General features: G+C 34.2%; 3 protein-coding genes and 1 pseudogene across 3 annotated transcripts; 1 reads left to right on the top strand and 3 right to left on the bottom strand.

Moving 5' to 3' along the window:
* Positions 1-2,456, bottom strand: part of LOC137630929 (loricrin-like) — an 8,444-nt pseudogene extending 5,988 nt beyond the window's left edge.
* A 268-nt stretch (positions 2,457-2,724) lies between these two features.
* Positions 2,725-4,929, bottom strand: LOC137630928 (keratin, type I cytoskeletal 9-like). The gene is made up of 2 exons (XM_068362463.1): positions 4,912-4,929; positions 2,725-3,735 (listed from the first exon to the last, which is right to left on the bottom strand). Exons 1-2 carry the CDS (start codon positions 4,927-4,929, stop codon positions 2,725-2,727), a joined length of 1,029 nt encoding a protein of 342 aa, XP_068218564.1.
* Positions 4,930-9,190: 4,261 nt separating this feature from the next.
* On the top strand, positions 9,191-10,523 carry LOC137631461 (loricrin-like). Its single transcript, XM_068363223.1, has 2 exons — positions 9,191-9,271; positions 9,552-10,523. The coding sequence occupies exons 1-2, from the start codon at positions 9,254-9,256 to the stop codon at positions 10,521-10,523; spliced, it is 990 nt and encodes a 329-aa protein (XP_068219324.1). The 5' UTR covers positions 9,191-9,253.
* Positions 10,524-14,887: 4,364 nt separating this feature from the next.
* LOC137630927 (keratin, type I cytoskeletal 9-like) lies at positions 14,888-17,092 on the bottom strand. The gene is made up of 2 exons (XM_068362462.1): positions 17,075-17,092; positions 14,888-15,898 (listed from the first exon to the last, which is right to left on the bottom strand). Exons 1-2 carry the CDS (start codon positions 17,090-17,092, stop codon positions 14,888-14,890), a joined length of 1,029 nt encoding a protein of 342 aa, XP_068218563.1.
* Between the last annotated feature and the right edge of the window lie 2,527 nt (positions 17,093-19,619).

The following is a 19,619-nucleotide window of genomic DNA, read 5'->3' as shown; positions in this document are numbered from 1 at the left end:
TGCAAAAGAAAATAATTGTATGGGAAATGATGGAAATAAAAAAGTAAGATAGAAACTGCAAAAAAAAAGATTATGCGATCGAAAGAAAAGGAAAAAAGGGACTTAGAAGAAAGGACAATTCAAAATATCAAGAAAAACCCCAAAGTACTTTACTCCTATGCAAAAAAGATGAATAAAGGGAGATTAGAAATAGGCCCTCTAAGAATTAAAAGACGGTTAACAAAGAAATATGCAACCTATTAGCAGAAAAATATAAGAGTGAATTAATGCCAAGAATTGCGAATGTGAATAATGAAAAAGAAATGAGAGAAGAAAATAGTGAATATCTAACAGATATAGATATTAATGAAGCAGATATTGTGCAGGCTATAGCAAAATTAGAAATGGATCAGCGGCCGGGCCAGATGGAGTTCCAGCAATTTTGTTAAAAAAAATCTGCACACACTATCGCGAAGCCGCTTGCAATACTGCTAAGAAAAAGTGTAGATATGAGCGAGATATATGTTAAACATAAATTAGCATATATAACCCCTATTTTCAAAAGTGGATCAAGACTAGAGGCAATCAGTTATAGACCAGTTAGTCTAACATCACATATTATGAAAGTGTATGAAAGGGTAATAAAAAAGAAAATAATGAATCATTTGGTTAAAAATAATTTGTTTAATGTAGGTCAACACGGTTTTGTACCCGAAAAAAGTACACAAACCCAACTGATAGCACACTATGAAAACATATATAAAAATATGATAAATGAAAAAGACACAGATGTGGTATGTCTAGATTTCGTAAAAGCCTTTGACAAGGTAGACCATAATATATTAGAGAAAAAAATGAGAAAGCATAATATTGTGGGAAAGATAGGAAAATGGATAAAAGAATTTCTACAAAACAGAAAACAGATAGTGGTTGCAAATGACAAGAAATCAGATAAAGCTCAGGTAATATCTGGCGTGCCACAAGGTACGGTATTAGCTGCACTGCTGTTTGTTATTATGATCTCAGCCATAGACTGTAATGTTAAAGACTCTGTAGTGAGAAGTTTCGCTGATGACACAAGAATAAGTAGAGAAATTACTTGTGATGAAGATAGGAACTCATTACAAAGAGATCTAGACAAAATATATGAATGGGCAGACATAAATAGGATGGTATTTAACTCTGATAAGTTTGAATCAATAAATTATGGAAACAGAGAAAGAATGGTATATGCATACAGGGGACCTAATAACGGGACAATCACAAACAAGGAAGCAATTAAAGACCTTGGTGTAATGTTAAACAGGAATATGTTATGCAACGACCAAATAGCAACACTGTTGGCTAAATGTAGAGCAAAATTGGGAATGCTATTCAGACAATTTCGAGTACTGTAATGTGATATGGTACCCACACTACCAAAAGCATATTGCACAAATAGAGAGTGTACAAAGGTCCTTTACTGCTAGAATAGAAGAAGTTAAGGACCTTGACTACTGGGAAAGGCTGCAATTTTCAAAATTATACAGTCTAGAAAGGAGAAGAGAACGCTACATGATAATACAAGCATGGAAACAAATCGAAGGAATTACTGAAAACATCATGGCGCTAAAAAATATCAGAAAGAGCAAGCCGAGGTAGATTAATAGTGCCCAAAACTATACCAGGAAAACTAAGGAAGGCACACAGGACATTAATCCATTACGCACCAGCATCGATAATGCACCGACTATTTAATGCGCTGCCAGCTCATCTAAGAAACATATTAGGAGTGAGCGTAGATGTGTTTATGAATAAGCTCGATAAACACTTAAGATGCATCCCAGACCAAATGCAAAATACACTGGAAGATGCATATCAGGTGGATATACAAGGTGCCTCACACTGAGGGACCTGGGGGAACCCAAACATAGAATAAGGCAATTTGGCAATAAGGTTCTCTCTCTCGGATAATTAAATAATGGTTCCATGTTCCTCTGTAAGAATTCTAGAGCAGTCGATCAATAAAAGTCTCAATGAAACGTTTGAAAATCAGTATAGAAAATTTCATGGATTATTCAAAATAATATTCCTCAAGGACCTAAAAAGATTACTACCTATAATGTGTTGAAGTCACCTATAAAAACATGATAGGTATCAAGTGAAAGCTTTCTGATTATCTGTTCAGAAATGCAATATATACACATATGTATATGTATATATATATATATATATATATATATATATATATATATATATATATACACACACACATATATATATATATATATATATATATATATATATATATATATATATATATATAAACATTTGTTTCTTACCATGCTTATGCGTATGACTACTCTGTCTCCCTCTCTGTCCCTCGTTCTGGGGTAGAAGCAGTTATACTCAGGTGAGATGTGGTACCCAGAGAGGTAGTTAGGAAAGGGGGACGGAGTGGGAAGGGTTGAAATTGTGTGTGTGCTCGTGTCCGTCATCTTTGACGGATCGCTTATACTAGTGATTAAGATACATCTGTAAACATCTTGAGTATTATGATTTGTTATATCGATTACTAAGATTATGTAGCTGTTATAAGGATGAACTTGAATAGAATCTAGAGAACATTTTAAGAATATAAATATTTCAGGGAAATAAATCATTCTATTTGAAACAAATATTTATTTTGATAGTCTAACACACAACAAATAGATAGGCTGCATTGTTGGTAACCATGAAAACAACATAAAAAAAGGAGTAACATATTTAAGGAGTAGAGTATAGACCACTAGGGACAGAAGATCCACCCCCGGAGATTTGAGAACCTCCAGAAATGCTTCCTCCACTGACTGAACCTCCAAAACTTCCGGAAGTACTACCTCTGTTGACAGGGCCCACAAAACCTCCAGAAAAGCTGCCGCCACTAATTGAACCTCCTGAACCTCCGTGATGACCACCGACAAAACTACCCCCACTGACACCACTGCTGGCACCACCATTGAAACCTCCAGAGACACCTCCAGAAAATCCACTTCCAGTAACACCTCCTGATCCACCACCAATGACCTGGCCAACTCCTTGATGGACGGCGCTTCTGAGAGCTGTCTGAAGATCAACTCCTCCTGGAAGAGTTGGGTTTTGACCATCTCCATAGTTGACGAAGAAGACTTCCGGCTGGGTCTTGGGTGGTGCTGGAACGTTGATGACTTTCTGACCTCCTATTGTTGTTCCCTTGCTGAGGACATAAACGATATTTTTCTGCTGTGGTGGAGGAACTACAATAGGGTCTTGTCCAGGAGCATTTTCTGGAAGACGCACAAAGACTACGTTATGTTCAACTTTTGGTGCTGGAATATTAGGACGAGGACCAGTTTGTTGAGGCAGGGCAGGAGCATTGTAGACGTAGACGTTACGCTGTACTTGAGGAATTACGCATCTTCCTCCATGGGAGACCTGTCCATCACCACAGGAGACGGATCCCTGTCCAGAGAAGGATCCACCACTCCCAAAGCCAGAGGAAGTAAAAGTTCCCCCAGTGCCGAAGCCAGAAGACACTGAACCTCTTCCAGAGGCGAAGCCAGAAGATATTGAACCTCCGGCACCGCCAACTCCGGACGATACAAAACTTCCTCCAGAGACGAAGGATCCCCTTTGAGTTCCTACACCAGAGGAGCCAAAGGGCCCTCCTGTTCCACCACTAGAGGATCCATGAGGGCTAGGATAACTATAGCCTCGTTGTGTGGATGCTTTTGCTGTCACCAGCACACACACGAAAAACTGAAAAGGAAGAGACATACGAATTATCAAACTCCTCTATTTCAATTTGGTATTTAATTTTTTATATAGGCTATTTCTGTCCACTTGATGAAGTCAAGATATTTGTTCATTTACTATGATATTTTGAAACAAGTTAATTCTATTTAGGTACCTGAATGTAGAGGATTAATAGGCAAATGCAACTTCAATTTTGATGTTTTGCAAATGAGAGAATTAATATAATGCTTAAAAGATTACTGATAGTAATTTCAAAAATGGATTTAACCTTTTCTTAGACAAATGACAATCAAATGGAATGTCTGAAATAAGAGGATGGTAAACATGAATTATGTTCTTTTATTTCGCCACTGCTTTGACCGCATTAATTTTCTCATCCTCTAAAAGAAGTCAATGTTTTCTTAATATATCTGTGGTATTTTGGCAAGCTCGTCCTTTAAGGAAGTAGCCTTACGAGAAAGAGGAAAAGAGAGGCGTTAACCATATTAATCGCAGATACTAATGCATTATTCTATAGATAATATAAGGCATGTTTCTGAAAAAGAGCAAAATACCAGAAGGAAGAAAACTGGTATGATTATCTTTATAATGAGGTTTGCATTATTTTTCCACTTCTGTGGAATTATGACCTTTGCCGAATTGTATTTAATGAAACTTGTTTTAAAACCTTATGCTTTTATTTTAAAAGGAATAAAGCAATGATATTTTCTATATGTATTCAAGGAATGAAATTTCATAATAAATTGGATATCATTGGTCAGTAAGTTTGGAATTTGATAATATTGACAGATAATTTTATGTTGAATGTTTCGTATGAAATAAACTCATATGAAGTAAGTAATGCATAAATAAACGCTATATATGTCTCTCTAGTTTTGATATGAAGTCTATCAACAATTACTTTCGAAATGCGTCTTATATGTCCCTTTTGGTATATTCTTAATATATTTGTTCACTTCACAGCGCTTGTCAATTCCTAAAGTTCAAAATTCTTATGTCAAACTAGTTTTCGCATGCAAAATTAATGAACAAATTTTTAAGTTTTTTTTTTTATGAAAGGTACCTTAGAATCTACTTGAAATATTAGAACAGAAGTTATTCATCTGGTTAAACTAGTATTGCGTCCCCATGAGGTCAGAGACTTAAGAGTGAGCAGACTTTGCAAAGACTTATACTTACCAACGCTGCTTGTTTCATGGTTGAGAAGAAGACTCGAGCTGAGAATATGATACAAGTTCCACTTCTGGTGGATATATATACCGAGAATCTTCTAAACCCCTCCTCTCACTTCCACACGGTGTCCTCCTCTCCCACTACCCCCAACTCTTCCCTTCCTTCCTTTACCCTTTCTCTTTTAAAAAATTTCCTCTTCACTTTTTCTTATAATTTTTTGTATCTGGGAGGGAAAATGTAATTACATCTTTACATAAGGAATATTCTTTCATTATTTTTCTGCTCTGGGATGACATATAGGCCTACATTTATTTGTGGTTGTTTATGGTTTTTTATGATTTCTTTTTTATTTATGGTTTTCTACATGTTGTTAATTCTGAAAAATAACACTTATTTACTTTAAAGGTGATACCAGTGACTTACTTACAGATGAGTAGCTAGGCTAGAAAAAACTTATTTCCTGTTCCAAACTGACATAACAGATAACTGTTATAAGATGTCAAGTCATAATAACAATCAATCGTCACGTCTTTTCGGATAATTCCCAGGCGAGTGACCGTTTAGGCATCTTAGATTTCCATTCTTTTCCAACTCTGATATCCAATCCTCCATTTTATAGATTTCCAGCGCGCATATAAGAATGAAATTCCAGAAGAAGATTCATCTAACCCTCTTCCATACGACTCAACATTCAGGTCTTACCTAGAATCTCGAAGTGTTGCCAGATTAGGATTGTTCTATTTTCGGCTCAAAGGTATTTCATTCCTCTTTCGATCAATTTCCTCTTTTGATTCATTCATCCATGCCAAGGGTTTCTGAGCTCATTATTTATTAACAGATCCTCCTTCTTACTGTTTTGTTTCATAACTTTGGTTTACTGACTGAAAATTTCAACGCCCATTGATGGCTTTTATGAAAACTTTTGTTCGGGATTTGATGGGAAAACCAAATCTCCTTCCTTACATAGATATTTTGATGGAAAATGAATAGCATTCGTGAAGTATATATTACTCTATCTATTCATGATAAAATCTCTTTTACCTTAAACAGTATGTATTTCCTTTTTTACTAATTTCTCTTGATAAACTCTTCATCTTTCTTTATCATTTGCCAAAAAAGATTCCTCCCATGGGAGATACTTTTTATTTGGCTTTTCAATCTTAAGGTTTGATTTTTCATAATCTAGCAGAGCCTATGGCTAGATCAATTTCATTCATTAAGCTCTCTCTCTCTCTCTCTCTCTCTCTCTCTCTCTCTCTCTCTCTCTCTCTCTCTCTCTCTCTCTCTCTCTCTCTTTCTCTCTCTCTCACATCGAGACGGTATAGTAGTCTAAACGCAAATCTACGGATATGAGAAATAGATAAAAGTATTCTTGTCAAACTGTCTGTTTGAAGACAATATTTTCTGTAATCGGTAAAAGTATAGAGTTGTTTTATCACATTTCTCCTCTTTCGGAGTTTTCTTCATCATGTTGAAACAGAATATTCAAAAGTAACATATAACAAGATTAAACAGACAATGGAATTGACAATTGAACCGGAGTAGCGATTAATCTATTCAAAAATTATGTTCATTTAAAATTATTATTATTATTATTATTATTATTATTATTATTATTATTATTATTATTATTATTATTACTATTATTATTATTATTATTATCATTATCATTATTATTACTATTATTTTTATTTTTCTCATCATCATCATCATCATCACCATCATTATCATCATCATCATCATCATCATCATCATTATTATTATTATTATTATTATTATTATTGAGATAATGTTTATCATTTACGACTAAATAATCAAATAACCCAAGGTATAAAATGAAATGTCATTATAAATAGTACCTAAAAACTATAAAATAAAGCACAAAATGAAATGAAATAAAATATATAAAGAACTGTTCATTGGCAAACGCGTCATCCGGTGCTCACTGAAGATCCATCCTTGCAGGCTTAAGAGAAAGGACCCGACATGTTATCAGCAGGATTTTCCTCATAGCCGCTAAGTGTTTGGGGGACGTCGCCCCTCATTAGTTCAAAAAGAATATTGAAAGTGTTTGTTTTTAATAATGTTATCCGTTTTCCCATCAAATCTGGAACAAAACCTTTGATAAAAGCCTTCAAAAGGCGTTGACATTTTCCGATTTAGTAAACCCAAAATATGCAAAAATACAGTAAGAAAAAGGACTAAGATAAGAATGGATGAGATCAGAACCGTTGACAAGCAAAAATAAAATAAGGAAGGAAATTGATCGAAAGAAGAATCGGTTACCACTGAGTCGAAAATAGAGCAATCCTAATCTGGCTACACTTGGAGTTGCAAGATAGTACCTGAGTGTTCCGTCTTATGGAAGAGAGTTAGATGAATCTTTTCCTAGTTTCTTAAAAAATAAAAAAGTTAATAAGATTATCGAAAGAATACTAGTTTCTAGAATAAGTATAATGCATTTTAACAAATCTCCTTTCCATGATATCGCATTTATACAGCTCTCAATTTCTTGATGATTCTGAATAATTCATGTTTAACAACAAAAGATATACAGGGCTAAAGGTCTTAGGTTTAAATTGTGACCTTGAATACAGGCAATTAAGAAGGATTCAAAAATATTTCTTTGGACATAGCCATTAATATGGATTAATCTATATGTAAGTGTGCGTGTGAAATATATACATTATGTATTCATATAATGTATATAAATATAAATATACAAAGCAACCACAGGGAAAATTAAAACATAAGAGTGAATACTGACTGGTATCGTCTTACCTCTCGAAACTAGGCAAGATTTGCTATTACATTTTAATTTTCTCTGTGGTAATTTTTGTCTCTGAGCATCACATTTCCTAGTGAGTTTTACGCATATATATATATATATATATATATATATATATATATATATATATATATATATATATATATATATATATACTGTATATATATATATGTATATATATATATATATATATATATATATATAAATATATATATATATATGCACAGTATATATATATATATATATATATATGTATATATATGAATATATATATATATGTGTGTATATGCATATTTATGTGTGTGCATGTGTGTGTATGTTTATCTATATATATATATATATATATATATATATATATATATATATATATATATATACAGTATATATATATATGTTTGTATATATATAATTATATATATATATATATATATATATATATACTGTATATATATATATATACATACATATATATGCGTGCGTGTATCTATGTGTAAGTAAATATATGTGTTCGTATGTATTTTTTTATATATTTTCGCATATAGATATGGATATATATGTACATATATATATATATATATATATATATATATATATATATATATATATATATATATGCACATACATATATATGTGTGTCAGTACGGTACTTGAGCATGTTACTCTACGTTTATAATGAATAGACAATGCCTTAGTGGTGTCCAAAAATCTTCGAACAATGTCCGGCAGATAGTTTTCAGGATAACAGCAGAAGTACATTTACTTTTTTCCATTTATTCTTTGGTGTCGACACGTGTTCCGGATCACTTCCAGTTTGGTTACATTTTTTTTTTCTGCAATGCGTTATAAATAGTTGCTTAGAAATATCATAGCAATCAGTAATTATGAAATCAAATATTTCCTATGTAACATCAGCTAAAATATTATAAGGAAATAAGAGAGACTAATTAATTAGTAGAATGAATTAAAGATCTGAACTTATCTTTCGTAGTTAAAGTTGTCAGAATTCATCATTTCTTGAAATATGAAATCATACAACGAACGGAAAATTAAAGTCCATCAAAGGTGTATAATTTCACATTCCAATAGATTAATAAATTTCGACAACTTTAACTATGAAAGATAAATTCAGATCTTTGATTAATTCTACTAATCAGTTGGTCTCTATTATTTTCTTTTAAGATTTTAGTTGATGTTGCATAGGAAATATTTGATTTCATAATTACTGACTGCTATGATATTTCTAGACAATTAATCATAGCGTATTGCAGAAACACAAAAATGTAACCATATTGGAAATGTAAGGGTTTTTTTATCGCTTAAACAATTATCTTAGATGAAAATATCTAGGAAATTAGAAAGAAGAAGAGGCAAATATTTGAGGGAAGGACTAAGACGAGGAAGAAAAGAATAGGAGTAGGGGGGGGGGCGAGTAGTAGGAGGAGTTTGAAAGAACGAAGGACATCAGGTAGAAGTGAGAGGAGATGTGTGGGAGATCCCTGTATATATATACCCATCATAGGTAGAACTTGGATCATTGTCTCAACTCGAGTCTTCTCGACCATGAAACAAGCAGCTTTGGTGAGTATAACTCTCTTCAAAATCTTCTCACTCTAAGCCTCTGACTTCATGGAATACAATACTACTTAAACCAGATAAGAAAAAAATATGTTGGAAGATTCTACTCTCACCGAAGAAAAACTCGTCAAAAACTTTTAGATATCAAAACTCAGTTGATAGATGAATATTTAATGAAGTATCATCTGCTACTCTCATTAAAAAACGGAAGAATTTTCTTTTCGGCAACATATCTATCCAAGAAATAAATTATTATATTAATCACATCTGTCTTCATTTTTAGATTTTCGTGTGTGTGCTGGTAACAGCAGAAGCTGCCTTACTACAAGGCTATAGTTTGCCTGGTCATCATGGATCTTCTGGTGGTGTATCAGGAGGGTCCTTTGGCTCCTCTAGTGTAGGAACTCATGAAGGATCCTTCATCTCTAGAGGTGGCTCTGGAGGAGGTTTCGTATCGTCCGGATTTGGCGGTGATGGAGGGTCAGCATCTTCTAGCTTCATCTCTGGAGGAGGTTCAGTATCTTCTGGCTTCGGCACTGGAGGAGGTTTTACATCCTCCGGTTTTGGCAGTGGTGGATCCTTCTCTGGACATGGCTCTGTCTCCTGTGGTGATGGACAGGTCTCCCATGGAGGAGGATGTGTAACTCCTCAAGTTGAGCGTAATGTCTACGTCTACAATGTCCCTGCCCAACCTCAACAAAGTGGCCCTCGTCCCGAAATTCCAGCACCAAAAGTCGAACACAACATAGTCTTTGTGCGTCTTCCAGAAAATGATCCTGGACAAGATCCTATTGTAGTTCCTCCACCACAGCAGAAGAATATTGTTTATGTCCTCAACAAGGGAACTACAGCAGGTGGTCAGAAGGTCATCAACGTTCCAGCACCACCCAAGACCCAGCCTGAAGTCTTCTTCGTCAACTATGGAGATGGTCAAAACCCAACCCTTCCAGGTGGTGTTGATCTTCAGACAGCTCTCAACAGCGCCGTCCATCAAGGAGTTGGCCAAGTCATTGGTGGTGGATCAGGAGGTGCTACTGGAGGTGGATTTTCTGGCGGTATCTCTGGAGGTTTCAGCAGTGGTGTAAGTGATGATAGTTTCATCAGTGGTCATCACGGAGGTTCCAGAGGTTCAATTAGTGGCGGCAGTTTTTCTGGAGGTTCCGGAGGCTTTATTATTGGAGGCAGCACTTCTGGAGGTTTTGAAATCTCCGGGGGTGGCTCATCTCTCCCTAGTGACCTATACACTACTCCTTAGACATTTCAGCCTTTTTTTTTTTTTACTTTTATGATTATCAACAATACAGCCATTATATTTATTGGGTATTAGCTTATTAAAATAAACATTTTACTTCAAAATGAATGATGACTTATTTCCCCATTTAGATATATATATATATATATATATATATATATATATATATATATATATATATATATATATGTATATATATACATATATATACATATATATATACATATGTATGTATATACATATATATATACATATATGTATATATATATATATATATATATATATATATATATATATATATATTATGGAATTATTAAGGAATTCCTCATAAATATTTAATTTTGATTAAGTCTGTTCATAAGCATAGCAAATGCAAAGTTAATGTTAATGGAGTCTTATCAAATGAATTTCCAGTGAACAGCAGAGTACTCTAAGGGAATGTGTTGTCACCTATGTTGTTTATCCTCATCATGGAATTTGTAATGCATAAAACAGTCACAGATGGTGGAGAAGGATTGTACCGGATTGGTGATAGGAATTTCGCAGAACTAGAGTATATTAATGATGCTGTCATTGTTAGCAGAACACCACAGGATTTGCAATGCTTGCTTAGAGAATGCATGATATATCACAAGAGGTTTGGAGGAAGACCAATAGAAGAAAGACAGAGATGATGAGGACGGAGTATGCAATGGAAGATGAAATAGCATTGGAAGGAGAAAAGGTTAATGAGGTAAAATCCTTTCAGTATTTAGGAACTATGATCTCCGATACAGTGGCCTTAGAATTAGAGTTGAGTGAAAGAACGAAATAAAGCAAATAAGCCAATTGCTAGGTTAAGTAAAATTTGGAAGCCAAATCGCCTGAAATTACATATGAAAATCAAACTATATATTAATTTAGTGAGATTGGTGTTACTGTATGGACGTGAGTCATGGTATGACAATAAAACAATCACCAATAGATTTAGTAGATTTTAGAACAAAGCCCTCAGAAGGATATTGGGAGTTAAATGGCAGGACAGGATTAGAAATGAATCTATAACAGAGATTACTCGAGTGCCATATGTTAGTGAGATCATGATGAGGGGTAGATTGAGATAGTTTGGCTATGCTCTTCGCACTCCCCAAGAGAGATTAGTTCACTAAACGTTTAGCTGGGCTTCACAGGGGACTAGAAGAGTTGGAAGACCCATGTCTACATGGCTGAGGACTATGAAATATGAAGCACGAAGTAGTAGATGATGAATGGATAAGTATTGAATTAAAAGCTCAAGATAGTGACGACTGGCGAAATCTAACTGAGACCCTTTTTGTCAATAGTCGTAGGAGGAGATGATGATGTCATAGAATTAATAGTCCATTCCAAAGCAAGTGAACGCAGAGAAAAACAATAAACAAAACGATGGGAACGATATGGAAAATATAATTTCTATGGTAAGAATAGAAAATGGTCAGAAATAAATGAAGAATTGAACAAAGATTGGAAAAATGTATTAGTAAGTGATAATATGCAGGTAAATACGGATATATTATACAAAATACTAGAGAAAATTGTTGAAAAATATGTACCGAAAAAAAAATAAACATCAGACATGCATACCAAGAGACAGGAGGATCTTATTTCAGAAAATTAGAAAGTGGAAGAAAAATCTTGCAAAAGAAAATAATTGTATGGGAAATGATGGAAATAAAAAAGTAAGATAGAAACTGCAAAAAAAAAGATTATGCGATCGAAAGAAAAGGAAAAAAGGGACTTAGAAGAAAGGACAATTCAAAATATCAAGAAAAACCCCAAAGTACTTTACTCCTATGCAAAAAAGATGAATAAAGGGAGATTAGAAATAGGCCCTCTAAGAATTAAAAGACGGTTAACAAAGAAATATGCAACCTATTAGCAGAAAAATATAAGAGTGAATTAATGCCAAGAATTGCGAATGTGAATAATGAAAAAGAAATGAGAGAAGAAAATAGTGAATATCTAACAGATATAGATATTAATGAAGCAGATATTGTGCAGGCTATAAGCAAAATTAGAAATGGATCAGCGGCCGGGCCAGATGGAGTTCCAGCAATTTTGTTAAAAAAAATCTGCACACACTATCGTGAAGCCGCTTGCAATACTGCTAAGAAAAAGTGTAGATATGAGCGAGATATATGTTAAACATAAATTAGCATATATAACCCCTATTTTCAAAAGTGGATCAAGACTAGAGGCAATCAGTTATAGACCAGTTAGTCTAACATCACATATTATGAAAGTGTATGAAAGGGTAATAAAAAAGAAAATAATGAATTATTTGGTTAAAAATAATTTGTTTAATGTAGGTCAACACGGTTTTGTACCCGAAAAAAGTACACAAACCCAACTGATAGCACACTATGAAAACATATATAAAAATATGATAAATGAAAAAGACACAGATGTGGTATGTCTAGATTTCGTAAAAGCCTTTGACAAGGTAGACCATAATATATTAGAGAAAAAAATGAGAAAGCATAATATTGTGGGAAAGATAGGAAAATGGATAAAAGAATTTCTACAAAACAGAAAACAGATAGTGGTTGCAAATGACAAGAAATCAGATAAAGCTCAGGTAATATCTGGCGTGCCACAAGGTACGGTATTAGCTGCACTGCTGTTTGTTATTATGATCTCAGCCATAGACTGTAATGTTAAAGACTCTGTAGTGAGAAGTTTCGCTGATGACACAAGAATAAGTAGAGAAATTACTTGTGATGAAGATAGGAACTCATTACAAAGAGATCTAGACAAAATATATGAATGGGCAGACATAAATAGGATGGTATTTAACTCTGATAAGTTTGAATCAATAAATTATGGAAACAGAGAAAGAATGGTATATGCATACAGGGGACCTAATAACGGGACAATCACAAACAAGGAAGCAATTAAAGACCTTGGTGTAATGTTAAACAGGAATATGTTATGCAACGACCAAATAGCAACACTGTTGGCTAAATGTAGAGCAAAATTGGGAATGCTATTCAGACAATTTCGAGTACTGTAATGTGATATGGTACCCACACTACCAAAAGCATATTGCACAAATAGAGAGTGTACAAAGGTCCTTTACTGCTAGAATAGAAGAAGTTAAGGACCTTGACTACTGGGAAAGGCTGCAATTTTCAAAATTATACAGTCTAGAAAGGAGAAGAGAACGCTACATGATAATACAAGCATGGAAACAAATCGAAGGAATTACTGAAAACATCATGGCGCTAAAAAATATCAGAAAGAGCAAGCCGAGGTAGATTAATAGTGCCCAAAACTATACCAGGAAAACTAAGGAAGGCACACAGGACATTAATCCATTACGCACCAGCATCGATAATGCACCGACTATTTAATGCGCTGCCAGCTCATCTAAGAAACATATTAGGAGTGAGCGTAGATGTGTTTATGAATAAGCTCGATAAACACTTAAGATGCATCCCAGACCAAATGCAAAATACACTGGAAGATGCATATCAGGTGGATATACAAGGTGCCTCACACTGAGGGACCTGGGGGAACCCAAACATAGAATAAGGCAATTTGGCAATAAGGTTCTCTCTCTCGGATAATTAAATAATGGTTCCATGTTCCTCTGTAAGAATTCTAGAGCAGTCGATCAATAAAAGTCTCAATGAAACGTTTGAAAATCAGTATAGAAAATTTCATGGATTATTCAAAATAATATTCCTCAAGGACCTAAAAAGATTACTACCTATAATGTGTTGAAGTCACCTATAAAAACATGATAGGTATCAAGTGAAAGCTTTCTGATTATCTGTTCAGAAATGCAATATATACACATATGTATATGTATATATATATATATATATATATATATATATATATATATATATATATATATATATATACACACACACATATATATATATATATATATATATATATATAAACATTTGTTTCTTACCATGCTTATGCGTATGACTACTCTGTCTCCCTCTCTGTCCCTCGTTCTGGGGTAGAAGCAGTTATACTCAGGTGAGATGTGGTACCCAGAGAGGTAGTTAGGAAAGGGGGACGGAGTGGGAAGGGTTGAAATTGTGTGTGTGCTCGTGTCCGTCATCTTTGACGGATCGCTTATACTAGTGATTAAGATACATCTGTAAACATCTTGAGTATTATGATTTGTTATATCGATTACTAAGATTATGTAGCTGTTATAAGGATGAACTTGAATAGAATCTAGAGAACATTTTAAGAATATAAATATTTCAGGGAAATAAATCATTCTATTTGAAACAAATATTTATTTTGATAGTCTAACACACAACAAATAGATAGGCTGCATTGTTGGTAACCATGAAAACAACATAAAAAAAGGAGTAACATATTTAAGGAGTAGAGTATAGACCACTAGGGACAGAAGATCCACCCCCGGAGATTTGAGAACCTCCAGAAATGCTTCCTCCACTGACTGAACCTCCAAAACTTCCGGAAGTACTACCTCTGTTGACAGGGCCCACAAAACCTCCAGAAAAGCTGCCGCCACTAATTGAACCTCCTGAACCTCCGTGATGACCACCGACAAAACTACCCCCACTGACACCACTGCTGGCACCACCATTGAAACCTCCAGAGACACCTCCAGAAAATCCACTTCCAGTAACACCTCCTGATCCACCACCAATGACCTGGCCAACTCCTTGATGGACGGCGCTTCTGAGAGCTGTCTGAAGATCAACTCCTCCTGGAAGAGTTGGGTTTTGACCATCTCCATAGTTGACGAAGAAGACTTCCGGCTGGGTCTTGGGTGGTGCTGGAACGTTGATGACTTTCTGACCTCCTATTGTTGTTCCCTTGCTGAGGACATAAACGATATTTTTCTGCTGTGGTGGAGGAACTACAATAGGGTCTTGTCCAGCAGCATTTTCTGGAAGACGCACAAAGACTACGTTATGTTCAACTTTTGGTGCTGGAATATTAGGACGAGGACCAGTTTGTTGAGGCAGGGCAGGAGCATTGTAGACGTAGACGTTACGCTGTACTTGAGGAATTACGCATCTTCCTCCATGGGAGACCTGTCCATCACCACAGGAGACGGATCCCTGTCCAGAGAAGGATCCACCACTCCCAAAGCCAGAGGAAGTAAAAGTTCCCCCAGTGCCGAAGCCAGAAGACACTGAACCTCTTCCAGAGGCGAAGCCAGAAGATATTGAACCTCCGGCACCGCCAACTCCGGACGATACTAAACTTCCTCCAGAGACGAAGGATCCCCTTTGAGTTCCTACACCAGAGGAGCCAAAGGACCCTCCTGTTCCACCACTAGAGGATCCATGAGGGCTAGGATAACTATAGCCTCGTTGTGTGGATGCTTTTGCTGTCACCAGCACACACACGAAAAACTGAAAAGGAAGAGACATACGAATTATCAAACTCCTCTATTTCAATTTGGTATTTAATTTTTTATATAGGCTATTTCTGTCCACTTGATGAAGTCAAGATATTTGTTCATTTACTATGATATTTTGAAACAAGTTAATTCTATTTAGGTACCTGAATGTAGAGGATTAATAGGCAAATGCAACTTCAATTTTGATGTTTTGCAAATGAGAGAATTAATATAATGCTTAAAAGATTACTGATAGTAATTTCAAAAATGGATTTAACCTTTTCTTAGACAAATGACAATCAAATGGAATGTCTGAAATAAGAGGATGGTAAACATGAATTATGTTCTTTTATTTCGCCACTGCTTTGACCGCATTAATTTTCTCATCCTCTAAAAGAAGTCAATGTTTTCTTAATATATCTGTGGTATTTTGGCAAGCTCGTCCTTTAAGGAAGTAGCCTTACGAGAAAGAGGAAAAGAGAGGCGTTAACCATATTAATCGCAGATACTAATGCATTATTCTATAGATAATATAAGGCATGTTTCTGAAAAAGAGCAAAATACCAGAAGGAAGAAAACTGGTATGATTATCTTTATAATGAGGTTTGCATTATTTTTCCACTTCTGTGGAATTATGACCTTTGCCGAATTGTATTTAATGAAACTTGTTTTAAAACCTTATGCTTTTATTTTAAAAGGAATAAAGCAATGATATTTTCTATATGTATTCAAGGAATGAAATTTCATAATAAATTGGATATCATTGGTCAGTAAGTTTGGAATTTGATAATATTGACAGATAATTTTATGTTGAATGTTTCGTATGAAATAAACTCATATGAAGTAAGTAATGCATAAATAAACGCTATATATGTCTCTCTAGTTTTGATATGAAGTCTATCAACAATTACTTTCGAAATGCGTCTTATATGTCCCTTTTGGTATATTCTTAATATATTTGTTCACTTCACAGCGCTTGTCAATTCCTAAAGTTCAAAATTCTTATGTCAAACTAGTTTTCGCATGCAAAATTAATGAACAAATTTTTAAGTTTTTTTTTTTATGAAAGGTACCTTAGAATCTACTTGAAATATTAGAACAGAAGTTATTCATCTGGTTAAACTAGTATTGCGTCCCCATGAGGTCAGAGACTTAAGAGTGAGCAGACTTTGCAAAGACTTATACTTACCAACGCTGCTTGTTTCATGGTTGAGAAGAAGACTCGAGCTGAGAATATGATACAAGTTCCACTTCTGGTGGATATATATACCGAGAATCTTCTAAACCCCTCCTCTCACTTCCACACGGTGTCCTCCTCTCCCACTACCCCCAACTCTTCCCTTCCTTCCTTTACCCTTTCTCTTTTAAAAAATTTCCTCTTCACTTTTTCTTATAATTTTTTGTATCTGGGAGGGAAAATGTAATTACATCTTTACATAAGGAATATTCTTTCATTATTTTTCTGCTCTGGGATGACATATAGGCCTACATTTATTTGTGGTTGTTTATGGTTTTTTATGATTTCTTTTTTATTTATGGTTTTCTACATGTTGTTAATTCTGAAAAATAACACTTATTTACTTTAAAGGTGATACCAGTGACTTACTTACAGATGAGTAGCTAGGCTAGAAAAAACTTATTTCCTGTTCCAAACTGACATAACAGATAACTGTTATAAGATGTCAAGTCATAATAACAATCAATCGTCACGTCTTTTCGGATAATTCCCAGGCGAGTGACCGTTTAGGCATCTTAGATTTCCATTCTTTTCCAACTCTGATATCCAATCCTCCATTTTATAGATTTCCAGCGCGCATATAAGAATGAAATTCCAGAAGAAGATTCATCTAACCCTCTTCCATACGACTCAACATTCAGGTCTTACCTAGAATCTCGAAGTGTTGCCAGATTAGGATTGTTCTATTTTCGGCTCAAAGGTATTTCATTCCTCTTTCGATCAATTTCCTCTTTTGATTCATTCATCCATGCCAAGGGTTTCTGAGCTCATTATTTATTAACAGATCCTCCTTCTTACTGTTTTGTTTCATAACTTTGGTTTACTGACTGAAAATTTCAACGCCCATTGATGGCTTTTATGAAAACTTTTGTTCGGGATTTGATGGGAAAACCAAATCTCCTTCCTTACATAGATATTTTGATGGAAAATGAATAGCATTCGTGAAGTATATATTACTCTATCTATTCATGATAAAATCTCTTTTACCTTAAACAGTATGTATTTCCTTTTTTACTAATTTCTCTTGATAAACTCTTCATCTTTCTTTATCATTTGCCAAAAAAGATTCCTCCCATGGGAGATACTTTTTATTTGGCTTTTCAATCTTAAGGTTTGATTTTTCATAATCTAGCAGAGCCTATGGCTAGATCAATTTCATTCATTAAGCTCTCTCTCTCTCTCTCTCTCTCTCTCTCTCTCTCTCTCTCTCTCTCTCTCTCTCTCTCTCTCTCTCTCTCTCTCTCTCTCTCTCTCTCACATCGAGACGGTATAGTAGTCTAAACGCAAATCTACGGATATGAGAAATAGATAAAAGTATTCTTGTCAAACTGTCTGTTTGAAGACAATATTTTCTGTAATCGGTAAAAGTATAGAGTTGTTTTATCACATTTCTCCTCTTTCGGAGTTTTCTTCATCATGTTGAAACATAATATTCAAAAGTAACATATAACAAGATTAAACAGACAATGGAATTGACAATTGAACCGGAGTAGCGATTAATCTATTCAAAAATTATGTTCATTATTATTATTATTATTATTATTATTATTATTATTATTATTATTATTATTATTATCATTATTATTATTATTATTATTATTACTATTATTATTATTATTATTATCATTATCATTATTATTACTATTATTTTTATTTTTCTCATCATCATCATCATCATCACCATCATTATCATCATCATCATCATCATCATCATCATTATTATTATTATTATTATTATTATTATTGAGATAATGTTTATCATTTACGACTAAATAATCAAATAACCCAAGGTATAAAATGAAATGTCATTATAAATAGTACCTAAAAACTATAAAATAAAGCACAAAATGAAAAGAAATAAAATATATAAAGAACTGTTCATTGGCAAACGCGTCATCCGGTGCTCACTGAAGATCCATCCTTGCAGGCTTAAGAGAAAGGACCCGACATGTTATCAGCAGGATTTTCCTCATAGCCGCTAAGTGTTTGGGGGACGTCGCCCCTCATTAGTTCAAAAAGAATATTGAAAGTGTTTGTTTTTAATAATGTTATCCGTTTTCCCATCAAATCTGGAACAAAACCTTTGATAAAAGCCTTCAAAAGGCGTTGACATTTTCCGATTTAGTAAACCCAAAATATGCAAAAATACAGTAAGAAAAAGGACTAAGATAAGAATGGATGAGATCAGAACCGTTGACAAGCAAAAATAAAATAAGGAAGGAAATTGATCGAAAGAAGAATCGGTTACCACTGAGTCGAAAATAGAGCAATCCTAATCTGGCTACACTTGGAGTTGCAAGATAGTACCTGAGTGTTCCGTCTTATGGAAGAGAGTTAGATGAATCTTTTCCTAGTTTCTTAAAAAATAAAAAAGTTAATAAGATTATCGAAAGAATACTAGTTTCTAGAATAAGTATAATGCATTTTAACAAATCTCCTTTCCATGATATCGCATTTATACAGCTCTCAATTTCTTGATGATTCTGAATAATTCATG

This window comes from Palaemon carinicauda, chromosome 39 (assembly GCF_036898095.1).
Source record: "Palaemon carinicauda isolate YSFRI2023 chromosome 39, ASM3689809v2, whole genome shotgun sequence".
NCBI lineage: Eukaryota > Metazoa > Arthropoda > Malacostraca > Decapoda > Palaemonidae > Palaemon > Palaemon carinicauda.
This window is presented reverse-complemented; position numbering and strand designations above follow the sequence as displayed.